Raw genomic sequence first — 22,876 nt, forward strand, 5'->3', positions numbered from 1 at the left:
GCATCTGACCCTGAGGGGGACCTCAATATAGGTCTAACATATACCGTATATATATAAACTGGCTGCCTGTCCCCCATCACAATGAATTAAATGTGCGCGGTGCGTGACGTCACAGGTTTGCCCCTGGGGACCTTTTTGGATACTTGTCCCGGTAGTCGCATACACTCCGACAAAATATCTGTTACAAAAGAGTAATTTCTATCAATACAATTTATAATTATAACATTTGCAATTATATTAAGTGCTAATCAATATTGTTAAGTGTTTAATGAATGGGTTAGGAGAGAGCAGGTTAAGTTGGCGATGACTGGTACATGACCCGGAGTTAGTGGACGTCCGCCCCCTTGGTCGACGACACTGGTGACTGTAGCTGTCTTTCTATCACAAATAAATATGGTAAGAACAGGATAATATAAATAACATTGTATTATTATAGATCATCAATCTGCATCTGACCTCGGGTTTAATGGGTAGATATATGCCTGTCATCATATGTGTAGTGCTGTTGACGTATTCTGTTTAAACCCAACGCAACCTGTTGATGTATTATAATTATTATTTATATATACAAGAGTGTTTACATTCTTGTAAAGCCACTAGCAGGCATAGCGTTTCGGGGAGGTCCTTAATCCTAATTTTCCCCAAAATACGACCCGCTAAATGGCCTAACAACCCATTCACTGCTGATGCTTGGGGGCCGGACGGCTGAGTGGACAGCGCTCGGGGTTAGTATTCATAGGGGTCCGGGGATCGATCCCCAGCGGAAACAAATGGGTAGAGTTTATTTTTACCTTAATACCCCTGTTCACCTAACAGTAAATAGGTACCAGGGAGGTAGACAGCTACACCACGGGGACTACTACTATAACCCGTTTACAGTGCTTAACTAATGAAAAACTGTAACTCCCAGCAAGCTGGGTATGTTCCTTCTGTAGTTCATAGCTAGACGGGTATGTGCCTCTGTAGTTCATAGTAGGTTGGGTATGTGCCTCTGTAGTTCATAGTAGGTTGGGTATGTGCCTCTGTAGTTCATAGTAGGTTGGGTATGTGCCTCTGTAGTTCATAGTAGGTTGGGTATGTGCCTCTGTAGCTCATAGCAGGTTGGGTATGTGCCTCTGTAGTTCATAGTAGGTTGGGTATGTGCCTCTGTAGTTCATAGTAGGTTGGGTATGTGCCTCTGTAGCTCATAGCAGGTTGGGTATGTGCCTCTGTAGTTCATAGTAGGTTGGGTATGTGCCTCTGTAGTTCATAGTAGGTTGGGTATGTGCCTCTGTAGCTCATAGCAGGTTGGGTATGTGCCTCTGTAGTTCATAGTAGGTTGGGTATGTGCCTCTGTAGTTCATAGCAGGTTGGGTATGTGCCTCTGTAGCTCATAGCAAGACGGGTATGTGCCTCTGTAGTTCATAGTAGGTTGGGTATGTGCCTCTGTAGCTCATAGCAGGTTGGGTATTTACCTCTGTACCTCATAGCAGGAAGGGTATGTGCCTCTGTAGCTCATAGCAGGAAGGGTATGTGCCTCTGTACCTCATAGCAGGAAGGGTATGTGCCTCTGTAGCTCATAGCAGGAAGGGTATGTGCCTCTGTAGCTCATATCAGGAAGGGTATGTGCCTCTGTAGCTCATAGCAGGAAGGGTATGTGCCTCTGTAGCTCATAGCAGGAAGGGTATGTGCCTCTGTAGCTCATAGCAGGAAGGGTATGTGCCTCTGTAGCTCATAGCAGGTTGGGTATGTGCCTCTGTAGCTCATAGCAGGTTGGGTATGTGCCTCTGTAGCTCATAGCAGGATGGACATGTAGCAGATACCCTTTCTAGATTATCAGATATAGGGTAATAAACCCATAGAATTGCCTAGTTGATGAAGCTATAAATGCCTAGACTGAACATTAGGTTTTAGTATACTTTTGTGTTTGGTGATACTTTAACTAAAACTTATCTGCCTCCTTTAACTCTTCCCTTTTCTCAGTAACCAGCAGTTCAATTGTCTGTCAGTTTCTGTACTGTAAACATCGTTAATATATTTTAAATATTTTTATAACAAGGTAGTGTTTGTCAGTGTTTTTCATATAGTAGATTGTAACACCCATGACCCCCATCCCCAAGAGTTCACACCCAGGGAAGCCTTCTCCAAGAGATCAGCCCAGATGACCTCCGGATTACCTTGTATGTTGATTAAAAAAATTCCTGTTTTAGTCTTAGTCAGCTAGTTTCAAGTATGTAATATTTCATCATACTCTTGTCAAACATTGCAATGGAATTAGACCCCAGATTCTTATGTGTAAACATCCATGGATCTCCCTGATCTCCTCCGGAGCCGGTCGGCCGAGCGGACAGCACACTGGACTTGTGATCCTGTGGTCCTGGGTTCGATCCCAGGCGCCGGCGAGAAACAATGGGCAAAGTTTCTTTCACCCTGTGCCCCTGTTACCTAGTAGTAAAATAGGTACCTTGGTTGTTAGTCAGCCGTCACGGGCTGCTTCCTGGGGGTGGAGGCCTGGTCGAGGACCGGGCCGCGGGGACACTAAAGCCCTGAAATCATCTCAAGATAACCTCAAGATCCCCCCTTTTAGCCCAGGTCAGAGGTCAGTCACACACGTAATTAATAACTCCTCTCTTGAACAGTGTATGGTGAATGTCAAACAAGCTTAATGAAAATTCTTCAGTGTTTGTGCACGTGTAGCCCGACCCCCTTGTATTTTTGGTGTAGGTAGCAACAGCAAATCTCCCCGTCCCCCCTGTTGGGGTTGTATATAGAGGTCCTGTAGAGACTTAGTCGAGACAGAGTGCGGGACACCGGGGTCGAGAGACGGCTGTGGAGAACATCGCACAGCAGGGAGTGACAGAGTGAATCCACCGGATGGAGAGACAGAGGTCTTAAGGTAATGTGTGTGATCTCTGAGGTTTTGTTCCATGTCAAAATTTCTTAACTATTGGCCAGTGTTAGAGTAGGATTTATAAGTGGTGATTAGCATAATTTTGTTCTCAATAAACTCGTGTTAAATTTCCCGTTTGTGTCAATTGTTGAATCCTCTTAGCCGTTTGGATATAGTGGCTGACAACCGTCCCATAATTAATGACAGTCATAGAAAGTACTCTCCAAGTCAAGCAATGTTTCTTGCCTCGTTGCTTGATATAGTCTCAATGGTCAAGGCAGATGGTGGCAGCGTTTTTTTAATCCTGTGTAGCATTTCCTTGTTGGCAGTGTACCTTTTGGTTCCGGTGTAACCATCATATGTCAGCTCATATTACAGTGTTCAATAACAGTGTTACCAAGTGCAACCGATAGGAAGTGTTACTCAGGATAAGTATTTAAGTATTTCATTATTAGTTTAGTATACAATTATAGTGGTGTTACAAGATGATGTTTCACTTTTGTTCAGTTATACTGCATTTTTCTTTCAGATTTTGTGAGAAAGTCAGCAGTAAGGCGAGTGCAAGAGTGGAAGTTTCACTTAGATTTTTATGCAAAAGGATAAAGACCAAAATGGAAGCCATTGAAGAAAACAGCAAAGTCTTAGAAGTAATGATTGAAAGTGAAATAAACTCTGATCAAGTTCCCTCTAATAATGTTGAGGCTTCATATTCAAATGGTAACTATATGGAAAATACTGTACTGTAGGTGATAGGTAAAGTTGGTAAACACTATACAGGGGTAATTGCTTTCTTCACAGCCATGTCCCTGTTCAGGTATTTGGCCACTGGTTTCTGAAGTTCAAACTAAATCTTCTCTGGCAGATATTTTCCAAATGTATAGTACTGTGCTATACAGTGGAACCTCGAATAATGAATTTAATCCGTTCCAGCGCCGTGATCGTCATGTGAAATGGATGTCATACAAAACGAATGTCTCCATTGACAATAATGGAAATCAAATTAATCCGTTCTACCACTGGAAAAACATCAATATGATATTCAAAGTTTTAAATAATGGAGCAGCCTACCTTACATATACTGAACAAACCCTTATGATATTTTTTTTCTTCAAATTTTCAATATTTTTTTCATTTGTCTTATAGCAAAAGGTTTGTTCAGTGTTTGGCAGGTATGCTGCTCCATGTTTCTCAAAAAAAAAAAAACGAAAAATAAAAAAAATAATTGAAACAATTTGAAAAATGGACAAATGCCATAAAGGTTCGTTCAGTGTTTGTCGGGTCGGCTGCTCCATCAATATCATAAACATATAGCCTGTTTTGATTAACTTCTGTCTTGGTGGCACTAGCTCTGCCTTTTCAGCACAAGGTAGGAAGGGAAAGTATAGTCGTTAAGACGAGATCTTTCAAAAAGAGGACAGAGAAGCTGAAACTGAACCTCACCGAGGCAAAACGTTTAAATGAGAGCAGGAATGAAGAAGAAATCAATTTTTTTTCCTTCAAAGTGATAGGGGTAGGCAAACCAGTAAAGTGGTACATAAAGGCAAACCAACAAAAGGATTAGAGAGGGGGGGAGTGAAGAATAAGGAGAGGGGGGAACAAGTTCCTGAAAATTGCATACACCAACATAGATGGAGTGAGATGAAAGATACAGGAGTTAGTGATGTAATACAGCTGCATACACCAGATATTGTTGCACTCACAGAGACAAAACTTGAAGATGATATTTTAAATGAGGTCATATTCCCAAGAGGCTACTCGGTCTGGAGACGGGACAGAAAAATTAGGAAAGGCGGTGGCATTGCTGTGCTGGTGAAAGAACACCTACCTTGAGGTTACCTTGAGGTGCTTCCGGGGCTTAGTGTCCCCGCGGCCCGGTCGTCGACCAGGCCTCCTGGTTGCTGGACTGATCAACCAGGCTGTTAGACGCGGCTGCTCGCAGCCTGACGTATGAGTCACAGCCTGGTTGATCAGGTATCCTTTGGAGGATACCTGATCAACCAGGTATCCTTTGGAGGATACCTGATCAACCAGGTATTATTTCGTTTACCTAAAGGTAAACGAAATAATAATTGCCAGTCCACGAGAAGTTGACATAATAGCACTAGAGATAGGCAATCAGGATGATAAACTAACGATCATAAATGCATATAGTCCACCGCCAAGCAACACATGGACAAAGGAGGAGCTAGATAATAAACGAGAGGGTCTTATAACAATAATGAGAGAAATTATAGTCAGAGCTGATAAAGAAAGATCACGACTGTTGGTAGTCGGTGACTTCGACTTAAAATCCATAGACTGGGAGGCATATGAAGCTAGAACGGAGGATTTTTGGACTTGTAGATTCGTAAACCTCATCCTGGAAACATTTATGTTTCAACATGTTAAACAAGCTACGAGGATGAGGGAAGGGGATGTTCCCTCCATGCTGGATTTGATATTTACCAGGAAAGAGGAAGAGATATTTGACATTCAGTACCTCCCTCCCTTAGTCCCTTAGGTAAAAGTGACCTTGTCTTATTGGGAATAAAGTATGCTATGCATTATGATTTGGAAGAAAATGAGGTTGAAGCAGTTAAAAAGCCTGATTACAGTAGAGGTCATTATGGGGAACTCAGACATTTCTTTAAGGAAATTGACTGGAAAGATTTGCTGTTAGGACATGAAGTAAATGAGATGTATGTCAAGTTTTGTGAAATATATGATAAAGGCACAAAAAAATTTATTCCAAACCAGAGATGCAGAACTAGGAAACAACATTGGTTCGACAGAAATTGCGAGAGGGCCAGAGACCAAAAGATACAAAAATGGAATCGATATAGGAAGAGGCCAAACCCCCAAACATCCAGCGATACAAAGATGCGAAAAACAACTACACGGCAGTGAGGAGAGAGGCAGAAAGAAATTTTGAAAAAGGGATTGCGGACAAATGTAAAACAGAACCAGGTCTATTCTATAAATTCATAAACAACAAATTGCAGGTAAAGGATAATATTCAGAAGTTGAAAATGGGAAATATTCACAGAAAATGAAAAGGAAATGTGTGAGACATTAAACGAAAAGTAACAGTGTTTGTACAAAAGGAAATCTTCAGGGAACCAGACACAATAAGAATTCCAGAGAACAGCTTAGAGCACATAGAGGTATCTAGAGATGAAGTGGAGAAAATGCTAAAGGAGCAAAGTAAGAACAAAGCAGTTGGTCCAGATGGAGTTTCACCATGGGTTCTGAGAGAATGTGCATCTGAGCACAGCATTCCACTTCAACTGATTTTTCAGGCATCCCTGTGTAAAGGAGTTGTAGCTGATGTGTGGAAAAAGGCTAACATAGTCCCAATTTACAAAAGTGGCAGCAGGGAAGACCCCCTTAATTATAGACCTGTATCATTGACTAGTGTAATAGTCAAAATATTGGAAAAAATAATTAAAACTAAATGGGTAGAAAATCTGGAGAAAAACGATATAATATCAGACAAACAGTATGGTTTTCGATCTGGGAGATCCTGTGTAACGAATTTACTCATTTTCTATGAACGAGCCACAGAGATTTTATAGGAAAGAGATACTGTAGTTGGGTTGACTGCATCTATCTGGACTTAAAAAATGCTTTTGACAGAGTTTCACATAAGAGGTTGTTCTGGAAACTGGAACATATTGGAGGGGTGACAGGTAAGCTTCTAGCATGGATGAAAAATTTCCTGATAGAAAAATGAGGGCCATAATCAGAGGCAATGTATCGGATTGGAGGAATGTCACAAGTGGAGTACCACAGGGTTCAGTTCTTGCACCGGTAATGTTCATTGTCTACATAAACGATCTACCAGATAGAATACAGAATTATATGAACATGTTTGCTGATGATGCTAAGATAATAGGAAAGATAAAAAACCTAGAAGATTGTCATGCCCTTCAAGAAGACCTGGACAAAATAAGTATATGGAGCACCGCTTGGCAAATGAAAATGTGAATAAATGCCATGTTATGGAATGTGGAATAGGAGAATATAGACCCCACACAACCTATAAATTATGTGGGAAATTTTTAAAGAATTCTGACAAGAAAGGGATCTAGGGGTGGTTCTAGATAGAAAACTGTCACCTGAGAACCACATTAAGAACATTGTGGGAGGAGCCTATGTTACACTTTCTAACTTCAGAATTGCTTTTAAATACTGTACATGGATGGCGAAATACTAAAAAAATTGTTCACGACTTTTGTTAGACCAAAGCTAGAATATGCAGCGGTTGTATGGTGCCCATATCTTAAGAAGCACATAAACAAATTGGAAAAGGTGAAAAGGCATGCCACCAAGTGGCTCCCAGAACTGAAGGACAAGAGCTACGATGAGAGGTTAGAGGCATTAAATATGCAAAAAACTAGAAGATAGAAGAAACAAGAGGTGATATGATCACTACATACAAAATAGTAAGAGGAATCGATATAATTGATAGGGAAGAATTCCTGAGACCCGGAACTTCAAGAACAAGAGGTCATAGAATTAAACTAACAAAACAAAGCTGCCGGAGAAATATAAGAAAATTCTCTTTTGTAAATAGACGGTTGAAACAAGTTAAGTGAGAAGGTGGAGGAGGCCAAAACCGTCAGTAGTTTCAAAGCGTTATATGACAGAGTGCGCTGGGAAGATGGGGACACCAGGAGCATAGTTCTCAGTCTGTAACTACACTTGGGTAATTACAAGGTTAGGTAATTATCAGTTCGAGTATGTTTTTTTGTCTTTTTTGTTTTTTACAAAGTCATAGCGAGTTGCCTATGGTAACATCCAAAGAGCCTCAGTCTCAGAATTAAGGTGCTTGCTGTGAAATACTTGTATTTGAGCTGTACTTTTGAATGCCTTCTTTTCTGCCCTTGTTGTTCCATCTTCTAGCTTGTTTGGGTGATTTGGACGAAAAGTTGTACTGTACTGGCATTTTAACGGGATTGGCTCCTGGTGGCAGTCAGTGTAGTTTTGATTTATTAATTGAATAAATAGGTGAATAAATTTCCTATCACAAAGTATAGGTGTCACCGCTCCAACGAGCAGCATGATGGAGGCATGCAAAGAATTATGAATTCCTTGCAGGAAAGAAATTGTTTTGTACTATGTATGTTTTTTATCATTTCTGAATAGCATAGTTAAAAATGAAGTCTGGGAAGGCAAACCTTCAAGGTAAAGCTGGTGTTTAGACAGCAAACAGAGTGCGGAATGAATCTTCTCAGTGTAGAAGATTGACTGAATGCCGAGACATGTACCAAGACTGTACTAATAATGGAATAATATTTGTGAATCTGTGCCTTTTAATATCTCTTGGAATTTAACAAATATTTTAAATAATTCTGTTATTTACCCTGTTTGATGTTAGTTACGTCCTTGTTAGTGCGTTCATATTAATGGAAAAGCTAAAATACAGTTGTAATGTACAAGTTACATTTAAATTTTTTTCAGTAAACCACAGAAGAAAATCATCACTACAGCTCCGTAAAAGTGTAACGGACCAAGACTCGACCCCGATAAGTATTATATATAAGACACAGGAGGAGGTGATTGAAGTCAGTAATGCTGCAGATGGAAGCACTGCCGTAGATTCTACAAATGAACCTCCGTTATCAGATTTAGTATGTGCAGCATATTATTTTTGTAAAGTATAAAGTGAATATTTCTCTCAAAATACTATTATTACTCAGCTGGTGCATATATGCACTACACCTGCACATTTTACTCTTCTGGGGGGTATTTACTTGTCTGTACTACCAAGGGTCCCGGTAGTACAGTAGGGTTCATTCTCAACTTACTATCGAGAATTCCGAGTTCAAATCCCAGGTGGGACAAATAGTCCCACCTGGGACTATTTGGACTGGCGCATTTCCTATCACTTAATGCCGCTGTTCACCTAGCAGCAAGTAGATACCCAGGAGTTAGTCAGCTTGTTGTGGGGTTGCATTCTGGGGGAAGTCTGTAATTTGACCTCGGGAGGGGGGGAGCTTTTTTTTTTTTTTTTTTTTTTTTTTTATATATAGATATATACAAGAGTTGTTACATTCTTGTACAGCCACTAGTACGCGTAGCGTTTTGGGCAGGTCCCTGGAATACGAGTTGTTACAACCAAGTACACATTTTACTGTTGCGTTAAACAGAGGCTACAGTTAAGGATTTTCGCCCAGTAAATCCTCCCCGGCCAGGATACGAACCCATGACAAAGCGCTCGCGGAACGCCAGGCGAATGTCTTACCACTACACCATGGAGACTGTTGAGTTCTGTTATGTTATGAATATAAATGACTGTTATGAACCTAACTTGTATATACAGTACACACACACAAGCTGCCTGTCCTCTGACACAATGAATTATTATTTGATTTATACACTACTGTAAACCTGCCCATTTTTTACTTTGCTGGTGGGTATATGCACTACACCTGCACATTTTTACTTTGCTGGTGGGTATATGCACTACACCTGCACATTTTTACTTTACTGGTGGGTATGCACTACACCTACACATTTCTGTGGGGAGCCCCGGAGGCTCCCTGAAACTATCCAAACTGATGTGTGCTATATTAGTTTGGGGTCATCAGTCACAGGAGTTCTTATGCCTACCGGGAACCATGAGTCAGAACCCAGTCCCCTGAGAGATGCGCAGGGAGCAATGGCCTACGAGCACTTTACATTTAAAGTACTGTATGTCATAATTGCCATCGACCAGGGAAAGGATCCAGAAAGATAGGCGAATCGGATAGCACTTCCACTCGTTAACGCAACCGCCCCAGGGAAGGGTGGGAGCCGGCAACCCACCACTCCAGATCTTGAACGCTAAAAAAACGCTAAGCGGAGGGAGGGTCTAAAGGAGCCTCCGGAGCTCACGCAGAAAAGGCCATTTCATTACAATCAACGCTGGTTTTTTACTTCACTGGTGGGTACATAATTCATTTAATATACATTACACCTGCACATTCTACTTTACTGGTTAGTATTTACATTACACTTGCACATTTTATTTGCATCTAGTAATGTTACTTCAAAATGTCAGATTTTTGAGATTGAGATATATACAAGAGTTGTTACATTCTTGTACAGCCACTAGTACGCGTAGCGTTTCGGGCAAAAGATATAGTAATGTACTGTATTATGTGACTACTAATGTAGTCACATAATACAGTACTCCATTGTATGATGATATTGTTTCATAGAGCAAGCTATATCAAAGTCAGTTCTTCCAATCAGTAATGTGTTCATGTATCTGTGTTTACTTATCAGTACCTATGGGGAGTGAGTTCTAGCTCTATGCCTTAGCTCCTAGCTTATTGTGACTGGCACACTTTAAATCTCTTGATGTTCAAGTTCAGTGTCGTATCCATTCTTAAAGTTGTGGATGGAACTGGCTTCAAAAATATCTTATTTTGCTGCATTTCTCTTGATGACAACCTGTACACGGTATAAATACTTCCATTACATTTCTATGATGCATTTCCTGCTTTGACTGATATCCTCTTCTATTTTCTTTTTAAATTAATTAGGTTGCCTTTGTTCCTCTTGTCTATTCCCCTCAATATCTTGTATGTAGTGCTTATGTCCTCTAGTCTATGTTCCTCTGCCATGTCCTCATGTCTTAGTCCTTTCAATTCGGGTACAAGTTTTGTAGTAAATCACTATACTTTTCAAGTATCTTTTAAGTGCTTCATGAGATGCTGACTCTGGTATGTGTTGTGTACTGTATTTAGTCTTTCATAATCTAGTAATGCTCTCACATGAGTTGTGTATATGGTCCTGCATACTTTAGTATTGTTATCACATACATTGTATATATATGGTCTTTCATACTTTAATAATACTTTCACATCAATTGACACATCTCCACCCAGACACATCCTTCTTTACTATAAACCCTTTGTTTACTGTCCCTCTGGTACTCTTGTTATCCATTTCAGTGCTTTTCCAGTTATCCCTGAGCGAGACCTGAGAGTGGACATAATATAATCCTTAACATCAGACTGGTGCATAAGTAAAATAGCTTTGGCAGCTTCTTAAAAATTTGGAAAACATTAGGATGACTTTTAGAAACCTAAGCAAGTAATCGGAACATTATATTCAGTATGTCAGTTCAGTCTTAGAATATACTGGGCACATAAGAGATACCCACCTTGTGAAGCACAACATATATATGTTAAAAGTCTGAGATTCAGTATGAGGTGGTGTCAGAGGTAAGAGCTGAATTGTGAGGACAGAATAAGACAGCTCAAGGTACTAACACTAGGAGAGAGAAGAACCCTAGATGATATGATTGCGACTCATCAGGTACAGACGAAAAGACAGTAGATGAAGTGGGCAGAGAAAATTTATTCCAGATGAAGAGGAGCAGAGTGAGAGGGAATAGGTAGAAATTGGAAAGACATGAGAGTTAAAGAGCCAAAAGAATATTTGTACTCGGTGGAGTTGTAAACAGATAAACATACTTAAAGCAAAGGTCATAACAAGAATCTCAATGTATAGCTTCAACATCATGTATGACAACACTAGTACATTGGGAAGTATATATTCTTCAGGTACAATAGCTTGAGCTAGGTCCGTGTAAATGTGGTTGGGTAACCATAACAACAGTGCATATCAGATATTTGTTTTACTAAATACAGTTTGGGCTGTTACTGTTGAAAATGTTGCAGAATCTTCTCCTTGCTGCAACTTATGTAGAAGATGCAAGAGATGGAAGACACTCCGACTTCAAAGTTTCAGAGAGACATTTGAAGTGAGTAAACAGTTTTAAATTTGGTGTTTTTGTTATTACAGTAATTGGAATATTAGTTATGAAAATATAATAGTTTTAGCCTTTATGAATGTTAATTATATACATGTGCTTAAATTTTGTTTGGCATCAGTTAACTTTGCAGACGTGTTAATGAAGAGACTTGAATGATATTTTTTTTTACATTATACGATTTAAACATCTGCATACACAGAGTTTGAAGCTCTTTATTTCTACTCATTGTTTACTCAATTTTCTGCAGGGAGCCCCTACGGCTCTCCGGAGTTACTAGGTTGATATGCTAATGTCAGACTTTGGCATCAGTCATGTGTATGGAGTTCTATGGGCCTACCAGGGACCTTGAGCCAGAACCTGGCTCATGGCCTTGCCTTGGAAGAGGCAAGGGGAGCAATGGCCTATAGAAACCCCCATATGGTTGGAAGCATTCTATGTCTGCCATCGACTGGGTCAGGCACCCAGAAAAGTAAGCGTCCCAAAACAAACCCCTATTCTGGTGAAAATTGCTACCAAAAGCCGAACAAGTGGATAGAACTATAGATGCTATAGTTATGGTTCTAGGCTGGACTGTGTACATTTTTAGATTCCTGATTTAAACAGAACCCCGTGTTCAGTTATAGAACTGAATTATTAAATCTTATCCTTGTATTAACAATACAAGCTGATGTGAGATACTTGTCTGCAGGTAGATTGTGGATCTTCAATCAACTTCTCCATTTATCCTAAGGGATCCCACCTGCCCCTTACAGCCCACAGTCTGTCACTAGGAAAAGAGGAGCTAGGATTTATGACCCTAGCTAGAGACTTTAGTTAAATTAATTTTGCATACAGTAATTTTTAATTTAGTACAGTACAAGTCCCAAGTAGTTCTCCTCTCATATCAATCCCAACAGGTTTTCCCACAGGCTGCTCACCCGGATTCCCCGAGGCTGCCCCGTTTTGCTTATAGGGACCCGGACTTGGGGGTGGGGGTCGCTTCGACCTTGGTTCAGTCTGCACTCCCCTCATCCTTTCCCTGTTGTGGTTCGTTCTGGACCCCCCTTCCCTGCTTCCGGCTCCAAAACATCTGAGGATTTTGGAGTCGGGGCAGGGTTTAGATGGTCTTGAGACTTGGGCAGTCTCGGGATGCCCCTTCCGGTGTGGCGACGGAGGCATTCGCGTCCGATCTCCCAGCCGAAGCCTCTGGGTCTGACCAGTGGGCCCCCTATCCCACTGCCTTGTTGAAGCTCTTTGCGTTGATCTTGCGGGATGCGGTTTCACCATTTTATGCTTCCCGGCTCGCGTGTCAGCAGGCAGTGCTTGCCTCCTCTTTGGAATCGGCCTGGACCCTGGCTCTTAGGATGTCTTCGCCTTTTTGTCCTCTGCTTTTTGAGGATTCGGCCGTGGCACAGTATATTCAGGCTGCTTCAGCTACTTGTTGCCCCATGTCTGACATGTTGGTTCTCCAGGGGTCCCGGGGGGGGGGGTCCTTCCCAGAGGGGTCGTGCCAGGGCTGAGGGTTCCTCTTGTTGAGGTCGGCCATGGGTGCCAGTTTCGGGTCTGGCGCCATCCTCGGACCCGCCTTCGTCTGGTCAGCGCGGTGTTCGCTCTGTGCGAGGTTCTGGGTCTCGTAATGGTGTTCTGGCCCTTTCGCGATTCGCCCCATTGACTGGGCAATGGGGGGGGGGGGGAGACTTGTGCTGTTTGCACATGCCTGGTTCCATAATTTGTGGGCATTTTAGGTCGTTTCCTTCCGCCTGCGGTGGCGTTGGGTCGCTCCTCCTCCTCCTTCGGGGGATTCGGGGCTAGTGGGGCAGGCCTCCTTCCCTGTGCTTCGAGTCGTCTTGGAGTGGGTTAGCTTGGGCGTGGTCGAAACGACGACGTCCCTCAGATGGGTCTCCTGTCTGTTTCCAGTGCCGAAACGGGACGGTGCTGACCTGAGGTTCATTCTGGACTTCAACCGTCTGAACCCTTGGGTTCATTGCCCCTCCTTCCAGATGACTTCAGTGTCCCGGGATCTTGGATGGTGTCCCTGGACCTCCAGGATGCTTATTCTCACATCCCGACTCATGCAGGGTTCAGAAACTGGCTCTGTTTTGTTGTGGGGCATCAGGGTTACCGCTTTCGTTGTCTCCCATTCGGGTTGAATCTGGCACCTCTCGTATTCACACGCCTTACGCGGCTCTTTGTGGCCCGGCTGCGTCTTTTAGGTGTTCGGGTGTTGGCCTACCTCGACGACTGGCTGGGTTGGGCTTTCAGCCGGTCCTCTTGTCTGCTAGCCAGGGACTTGGTTCTTCCCAGCTCGCCGGGTTCGGGTTCTTGGTGAACTGGAGGAAGTCCCATCTGGTTCCCTCCCAGGTTCGGACCTGGCTGGGTCTTGTGTAGGACTCTCGGACCGCTTCCTTGTCTCTTCCTCCGGAGTCTCTCCTGTGGCTGCGGTCCTGTTTGCGCCTATTTCTGGGGCTTCCGGGTCACCCAGCGGTTGCTCGAGGGTTTGTGCGGGAACCTGAACTTTGCGATGATGGTCTACCCGCCGGGTCGGGTTTGGTTCGTCGGCTGTTCTGGTTCCTTCAGAGACGTATGTTCCTTCCGCCTCTCTTGCGATCGCTACTTGTTGCCCCATGTCGGACACCGGGGGCCTTGCGTCGGCTGCTGCATCGCCGGCTTCCTCTTCGGGTTTTTCGGGATTCAGTGCCTTGGCGCGTACCCAAGCCCACACTCGTGTGTTCACGGATGCATCATCTCTCGGCTGGAGTTTTGTGACCAGTGCTCACCAGGCCGGCCAGGGACGGTGGGGTCCGTCCTTCCGTCGAGCCCACAGCACATTGTGGGAGTTCGCGGCGGTATGGTTTGCTCTTCGGAGGACATTCAGCCACGGGGATTTTGGAGGTTGAACAGGGTCCTAGCTGCTCGTTATGTCATAAACGTTCCTGGGCCTAGTCGGGCCTGTGTCGCTTTGGGTCGGCGGTTGCAGCCAGTTGTCTCGACTTCAAGTTGAGGACTGAGCAGCGACCATCTCCCAGGTAAGTCCCTCTACTTTCCTCTGTGAGTAGTTAGCTCTGGGAAGCCGTAGGGGCTCCCCCCAGAAAACCAGTGTTGAATGTAATGAAACGCCATTTTCTGGGCGAGACATGGAGGTTCCCCGGCATCTCTCCCTTCCTCTGATCAGCATTTTTTTTGCGTTTTTTGACATCCAGCCTCGGAATGTCCCATCTGCCCGTCCCGTTTCTGCCCGAAACGCTTTACGTAATAGTGGCTTTAGGCATTGTATGTACTAGCTCTATCTATAAATTCATCAATATTTGTATCACCCCTTGTATGTATTGTATGTATGGGAGCCGGTTGGCCGAGCGGACAGCACGCTGGACTTGTGATCCTGTGGTCCTGGGTTCGATCCCAGGCGCCGGCAAGAAACAATGGGCAGAGTTTCTTTCACCCTATGCCCCTGTTACCTAGCAGTAAATAGGTACCTGGGTGTTAGTCAGCTGTCACGGGCTGCTTCCTGGGGCTGGAGGCCTGGTCGAGGACCGGGCCGCGGGGACACTAAAAAGCCCCGAAATCATCTCGAGATAACCTCAAGAGATGTACTTTACCTAAATAAACATTTGAATTTGAACTGATGGTGGATAGCCGGCACGGGGGTCTGGGGCTCTCCCTTCCCCCTCCCGGGGAGAGGGGGAGCTGCACAGACAGCGGCGCGGCGATGTGTGACGTCATACTCATTTGCTAGTTTCTTTTTGGGGGAGTTCTATCCACTTGTTCGGCTTTTGGTAGCAAATTTCACCAGAATAGGGGTTTGTTTTGGGACGCTTACCTTTCTGGGTGCCTGACCCGGTCGATGGCAGACATAGAATGCTTCCAACCACACGGGGGTTTCTATAGGCCATTGCTTCCCTTGCCTCTTTTGAGGTGGCCAGGTTCTGGCTCGTGGTCCCTGGTAGGCCCATAGAACTCCATTCACATGACTGATGCCAAAGTCTGACATTAGCATATCAGCCTAGTAAACTCTGGGGAGCCTCCAGGTCTCACCCCAGAAAATGGCATTTCATTACATTCAACGCTGTTTTTTTTTTAATAAGCTTTTTAATGCTCTGTAATAAATTGTATTTCAGATTATACCACATGTACCAGAATAAATGGGGGCAAGCAATACTGTATTTTGTTATTGCCCTACACCTGTCATTAGCACTCTTTGAGAAGCCAGCAGTACCCGTTTTACAGATTACTTACTGGGTGAGTTTTTAGACCTGTGTTTTCATTTTTTCATATATATTGCTTATTAATCTGTCTGTCAAGATGTTCTTTAAAATTCTTGCTCCAAATACCACAGTTGTGTATCTGGTCAAGCAACCATGTTGTCTCTTTTCATGCAACTCATCTTCTTAAGTAGCACATCACATTTTGAAATTGACATATTAAAGTGTTGACCAAACCACATACATTACTAGAAATTGAAGAGACGACAACGTTTCGGTCCGTCTTGGACCATTATTAAGTCGATTGCGATGAGGCGAGGGAGGCAAGGGCATTAAGTAGGCAAGAGAAAGGTGAGAAGATGACATTAAAAATCATAGCAGAATGCAAAATTGACATGATGCCCTCTATTCTATTCGTGGATTCTCGGTTAGGTTAGGGTCGGTAATATATTATATCAGTTTATTGAAGCTATAAAGGCTCGAGAGGACAGTCAGTTTCATGTACATATTCTGTTGCTGTACATTTCACAAGACTGTCCATTGATTCCTGAACTAAGTGTACATTTGTATTACAGTACAGTACTGTACTTGAATTATCACCCAGGTATCAAAATTAAGCATTTCTTTGGAACCAAGCAGAGTGAGATTCATAGGGTTTATGGCAAACATTTTTCCCTATTCATCAAGTTTATGCTGCTTATGCAAACCGATTCTAAAATATTTTAAAATTATTCACTTGCCACGAATCGGTCTTCCAGAATTTCTTTGTCCCAGTGTGGCCACCTGTGAGTGGAGAAGAACTAGAGTCTATTTCTTTATCTTTGCAGTTAAGGAACATAGACTAAAAGGTCAAATGTCCCAACTCGAGTGTCCTTTGCACAACTGTGTGTGCACACTCAAATGTGCTTGCATCACCTAGGTACCATCTATCAGTTGCTGGTCATCTATTACAACAACTTTCTATCCTCTTGCTTTTTATCTATGGAATTGACATCAACTACCTACTTGTGTAGCTTAATCCATTTGCTGACTACTATTACTGTGACGAGATGTCTCCTTGTATCCCTATGGCTCATTTAAGTTTTTAGCTGCCATCTATATCCTCTTATCATATCCATGCTCACACTAAGCATTTACTTTTTTTTAATTTTATTAATACAATACAATGAATCTTGGGTTGTGACAATGTTGCTTCTGAATCTTGGGTTGTGACCATGTCGCCTCTGCTGTCTGTTTTCCAGCATATTGTGGGGTTCATTCCCTCAGTTGTTACTTATATATTATCCCTTTAAGTTCAGGGAACTGTTTTTCAGCAGACTAGTACTTTTTATAGTTCTGGGTATTTTGACATTTTGGCTGTGTGATACCTAGCAATTATTTGCATAGTTTGATTATCATGTCCTGGCCTCGTAACTTTCAGTCGGCTTACATGGTTGGGCTTCATTGTATAATAACTGCATTTGAATTAATGTATTGTGCATGCAGTTGGCTTTAACTGTGTGTCTCGTGAGCCACATCCATATCTTGACATTAAAAAAATAGTTCTTCATAATGCAGTTTCCTGATTTATCTGAACATTTATCTTCTGTAAATGTAAGCCATCCTTAGAAGGCTACAATATTGAGATGTAAAAGTTGTATATACCAATAGCTAGAAGGTGGGGCCCAGGAATGTGATTTCATTTCCCCATAAATGCTGATTGGTAAGGATGTATTGTTAGTCTTTATAGGACTATTCTTGGTTGGTATTAAGATTAATTGCCCTGCCACTTTGTCTGACTTAATATTGGTGTATTTATGTATTTATTTATTCACATAGAAGATACAATGGGTTAAACTACATACATTGGTGGGCAAGTAGTACATTCTTGCAAATCCACTGGCATGCATAGCATTTTTGGCAGGTCTTTAGGAAAACCTATAAGTTTAATTATAGGTACATTGTAACAGAATTTGAATTCGTATGATAATGGACATTGATATAAAGAGATCAAACACAATTATACGATGAAGGTGCATGTCTTCATTGTAATATTCTGGGTGAGTGGATAGCACAAAATACTGAATGGGTTGGTAGCACAAGGTGGGATATTATGAAGAAGAAATTAGGTGTTTCAGAGTTCTTCTGTTAAATAACACATAGGTTGGACAATTTTTTAATTCATTAGGGAGCAAGTTACATATATTTGGCTCTTTTTATTTGCATGGCATGTTTACATAGATTTAGTCTAACTCGGGGAATATCGGAGATATTTATTTCTGGTAAGATACAGGGTAAACACTGTAACTCATAATTAATAATTGCTACTGTACAATATACAGTACTGTACTGTTATTTAAAAAATAAAAGTAATTGCCTACCTTTTTATATTTCTGTGGGGAGCCCCTGTGGCTCCATAGAGCTCTAGGACTGATATGTGCTATATTAGTCAGGGGCTTCAGCCAATGGAGTCCTGCCTTCTGAGGACCAGAGTCAGAATCTGGCCCCCTTAAAGAGGCACAGGGAGTAATGACTTAAGAAGACCCCCTTGTATTTAGGTGGTATTCCTTGTCTGCCATTGACTGGAGTTAGGCACCTAGAAAGGTAGGCATTTCAAAACAAACCCCACATAGTAGAAATTGTAAAAACCCAAGACCGAACAGAGAAATAGTAATCCCCAAAAGAAATAGGAAACAAGCAAACAAGCAATTGACAATCACTGCTACAGCATAGCTTGTATGTACAGCGCTCCCCTCCCTGGGATGGGGGAGGGAGGAACTCCGGACCCACATGCCGAAACCTCGCCTCATTTTATGGCTCTGGGGGTGGATGTCGACTCTGGCCTCAGTTGTCTTGCTGGATTTTGTGCCCTTCTAGTGTTTTCTGCTGTTTGTGTCGCAGTGGCTAGGAGTAATATACAGTACTAACGGTTGCATGCACTTAAGGCTCCTTCCCTAAGCATCCTGTGAGTACTACCCTTGGGTTCTAGGGTTATCTTTCCTGGTGCTCTCAGGCTGCACTTCCGTTGGAGTTTCTGCTGCTCGGCAGTTGCCCATCCCTTGGGGAAGCCGCTGGGGTTTCATGGTCTTTATTTGGCCTTGGGTAGGAAGTGTTGTTGTTGTTGCTTGTTTGGGATGCGAGGTGCTGCTCTGCTTGCCTACCAACGCGGTGGTTGTGTTCCCTCTTCCTTCTGTTGTGGTTGTGCTTTTGTGGAGTTTTTCTTGTTGGGCACTTCGACCTTGGCTCTGTCCACTCCTTCAGGTCCTTCCCTGGTGGGCGTGGTTCTCCCTGCTCCTCTATCTCCCTGCTACCAGCTCCCAAACGTCTGTTATTCAGGGCGGGATTTCGTTGGTGATGAGACTTGGGCAGCTTCGGGGGCAGTTCCTTTCGAGACATAGACAATTGAGCCTGTTCCTCCTGCCGTGATTTCTGGGTCTGACCAGTAGGCCCCCCCCCCTTCTTTGCTTTGCTGCCTTTCCCCAGGACTCCTGGGGCTGTGGAGGAGGTGCCCTGGGGGGCTTGGACCCCCCTTTGATCCTGCTTTGATTTTGGTGCACTCGACGCAGGGTTTGTTGTTACAGGGCGAGGTGATTTCTTATCCACCTTCCTTGTGCGAGTTTGATTTGGGATTGGCTCTTCCCCAGGTTCGATTTCGGGTTCCCGTGGGCTCCTCGGCTCCTTCCTTCCTTCCGGAGGTTTTCTGCCTCTCGCGTCCCGCCCAAGGAAGTTTGGGAGGCTCTTGCAGCTTACCTCCTGTGAGACCCGGAGTATGCCTCTGTGCTGGATCCGTCCTCCTTTAAGTACAGATTCTTCATCCCTGTCTTTGGTGAGTTATGAGGTTCCGGGGTCTTCATGGCTGGCAGGCTTCCCTTTTTTTTCAGAAGCATGGCACGGGTTTTGTCGGACCCGTATGCTTGAATGGCGGGAAGATACTACTGTTCTGCAGGTTGACCTGGGGGTCGATTTGGAATGCTTCAGTGCATGCCTTTTTGTCCCCGTGCTTCCTCAGGATTTTGACCTTCAGCAGCTGCATGTGCAGGTCCCTGCTCTTTTAGCTACCTTGGCTGCTGAAGACTTTCGTGCCCATGGGCACTTGGCCTCAGTCTTGTGCTACTTTTCCCTTCTTGAGTTATCCTCGGACTGGCTTGGGGAGGACGTGGAGGCATTGAGTGTCAGGCCTTCATATGGGGCATTGGCCTCAGCGGCCAGGGCGTCGGCTGAGCTGTTGATGCTGTTTGCGCTGATTTTCCAGGAGGCGGGGTCTCTGTTCTCTGCCTCTCACCTCACATGTCGTCAGGCCGTCCCCGCTATCTCTTAGGACTCCACTTGGGCCTGGCTATTAGGTTTTCTTTGCCCCTTTTGTCCATTATTGTTTGGTGAGAGTGGTGTGACTCGGTTTCTGCAGGCAGCCTCATCTAGTTGCTGTCCTCTAATCAGATTTATTGGTCATCCGGGGTGGCCGTTCTCGGGCCTCTCAGAAGGGTCATGCCAGGGCTCAGGGTTCTTCTAGTCGAGGTGGGCCTTTGGTGCCAGTTTCTGAGCTGGTGTCTCCTTTGGAACTGGTGTCATCTAGTCGGTGCACTGCTTGCTCTGTTCCTAGGCTGGCTTCTATTAAGGGGCATCGGCCCTTTTGAGGTTCGCCCCGTTGACAACGAGCTGGGGGGGGGGGGGCTCGCTCTGTTTGCCCATGCTTGGTCCCACGATTCATGAGCGTTTCGGGTCGTGTCTTCTAGCCTGTGGTGGCTCTGGACAACTCCTTCCCCTTTGGAGAATTTGGGGCTGGCGGAGCAGGCTTCTTCCCCTTCGCTCCATCGAGTCATCCTGGAGTGGGTGCACTTGGGCATGGTGGAATTGGCTTAATCCCTCGGGTGAGTTTCCGACCTGTTTCCAGTACCGAAACGGGACTGTGTGGATCTTCGTTTCATGCTGGACTTGTACCATCTGAACTGTTGGATTCCTTGACCCTCCTTTCGGATGACCACTTTGTCTCAGGTCCGACTGCTGGATGGTGTGTCTGGGCCTCTGGGACGTGTACTGGCACGTCCCAATTCATCAGGGATTGGCTCGGTTTCATTGTGGAGCGGCATGCTTGCCACTTTCATTGCTTTCTGTTTGGCTTGAATCTGGCACTTCACGTTTTCACGCGTCTTACCCGGGTCGTGGTGGCCCGTCTGCGTCTGCTAGGGGGTTCGAGTTTTAGCCTACCTCAACGACTGGCTGGTGTGGGCTCCCAGTCGGTCAGCTTGTTTGCTCACCAGGGGTTTGGTTCTTTCCCAGCTCGTCAGGTTCGGGTCCTGGTGAACTGGAGGAAGTCCCACCTAGTTCCGTCTCAGGTTTGGACCTGGATGGGTCTTGTGTGGGACTCTAAGACCGCTTCCAAGTCTCTCCTTCCTGTGGCATCGTTGTGGCTGCAGTCCTGCCTTCAGCTGTTTCTGGTGGGGTCCTGGGTCGCTCATTGATTGCTCAAACAGTTGTGCAGGAGGTTGATCTTTGCCGTGCTGGTTTACCCGTCGGGTCGGGTATGGCTTCAGCGCCTGTTCTGGTTCCTTCAGGGACCATCCCCTCTGCCTCTCTCGTGACTGCTGAGTTCACTCCCCGGGGGCCTTGCATCGGCTGCTGCGTATCTGGCTTCCTCTACGGGTTTTTCGGGGTTCAGTGCCTTGGCATCTTCCTGAACCTTTGCTCAATGTGTTCACGTATGCCTCATCTCTCAGCTGGGGCTTTGTAGTGAGTGCTCACCAGGCCAACCAGGGGCGATGGGGTTTGTCATTCCGTCGGGCTTACAGCACGGTGCAGGAGTTTGCGGCGGTTTGGTTTTTGCTGCGGAGGGTTTAGGTCACTCGGGGCTCTGCACTCCAGTGGTTTATTGTCTGAACTGCAAGGTTCACTTCGGTCCTTTGCTCTTTTGGGCTGGTCACTTCAAGTGACTCGTCTGCTGTTTTTTCAGGGTTTAGCTCCATACGGTTCACATCCGGGAGTGTCCAACGTCACATTTCGCATTTCATTCGCCCTGTCCATGGAATGGACGGTCGACAGCGACTCCTTTGGTTGACTATGTTAGACATACTGTACTAGACCCCGGAGGTGGATCTCTTTGTGTCGGTGTAGTCCCAGCTTCTCCTGCTATATGTGGCGCTCTTTCCTGACTGCAGAGCCGTCTCTGTAGACGCTCTTTGGCAGGACTGGCCGAGGTGGGGTTCCCTTTACCTCTTTCCCCCCAGTCTAGCAGTTGTTTTGGGTTCTGGCTCAGTTGGAGTCTTATCGTAGGAGAATTGTCCTTGTAGACCCATGGTAGCCAGTTCAGCCTTGGTTTCAGGCTCTTGCTTGCTCAGTGTCCGAACCCGGGATGTTTTCCGCAGCTCCGCCTCTTCCGTCAGATCGGGCCAGTCTGGTACGAGGCTGGTTTGATCTGCTGCTCTGCTCTTCACATCTTATCTTATTGACTGGGGTCTATTACCACTTGTATGGTGATCAGGAGGCTTCTATGATGGTGTCCCACCTTCAGTCCTCGTCTAGGAGACAGTATGAGGTGGCTTGACGGTCTTTTCACCATTTTCTCTCTTCATAGGTTTACTTCCATTTCTGTTCGGGTTGCCTTGTCTTTCCTTTCTTGGTTCTTTCAGGACTGTCATCTTATGCCGAATACTGTCGCCTCGTATCATGCGGCCCTTCAGTACAAGATTGTTATTCCAAAGCCTCTGTTTCTGTTAGAATTGGCCTCTGGGGGTTGAGTCAGTGAGCTTCATGCTCTCCTCTGGTGCAGAGGTTTCTGCTCCTTTGATCCTGGTGGACGGTTTTGTTCCGTTGCAGCCCATCTCTTTCCTTTCTGGCGAAGAACGAGGCAGCAGGCTTCTGGAGGGGTCCGTGGGTTATTGATGCTTGGTTGGTCAGGCCGGGGGAGCATCATGTGTTGTGTCCGGTTGCGGCTCTGTGCCATTATTTGTGCCACGGCCTCTGTGACCATGGATGCGCTTTGGGTAGATCCGATTTTTCTCATTCCCTGTTCTAGGGCTTGGGTCTCTCGGGTTGTCCACAGGGTTATTAAGTCTAGCCAGCCTACGTTCTACCTTCGTGCCCATGATGTTTGTAAGTGTACTGCTT

General features: G+C 44.7%; 1 protein-coding gene across 2 annotated transcripts in view; it reads left to right on the forward strand.

The window, feature by feature from the left end:
- The first annotated feature begins 291 nt into the window (after nucleotides 1-291).
- The window catches only part of LOC123745497 (two pore channel protein 1), a 74,548-nt gene continuing 51,963 nt past the window's right edge, over nucleotides 292-22,876 (forward strand). The window contains exons 1-5 of one of the 2 annotated variants that reach the window (XM_069321899.1): nucleotides 292-396; nucleotides 3,399-3,586; nucleotides 8,312-8,481; nucleotides 11,524-11,606; nucleotides 15,713-15,833. In XM_069321899.1, coding sequence (XP_069178000.1) covers nucleotides 3,481-3,586; nucleotides 8,312-8,481; nucleotides 11,524-11,606; nucleotides 15,713-15,833 — 480 coding nt within the window. In that variant the 5' untranslated portion in view covers nucleotides 292-396; nucleotides 3,399-3,480. Of the gene's footprint in view, nucleotides 397-2,739; nucleotides 2,876-3,398; nucleotides 3,587-8,311; nucleotides 8,482-11,523; nucleotides 11,607-15,712; nucleotides 15,834-22,876 lie in introns of those variants that run through there. The other variant, XM_045726075.2, reaches the window with a different exon arrangement.

This window comes from Procambarus clarkii, chromosome 10, assembly GCF_040958095.1.
Source record: "Procambarus clarkii isolate CNS0578487 chromosome 10, FALCON_Pclarkii_2.0, whole genome shotgun sequence".
NCBI classification, from domain to species: Eukaryota; Metazoa; Arthropoda; class Malacostraca; order Decapoda; family Cambaridae; genus Procambarus; species Procambarus clarkii.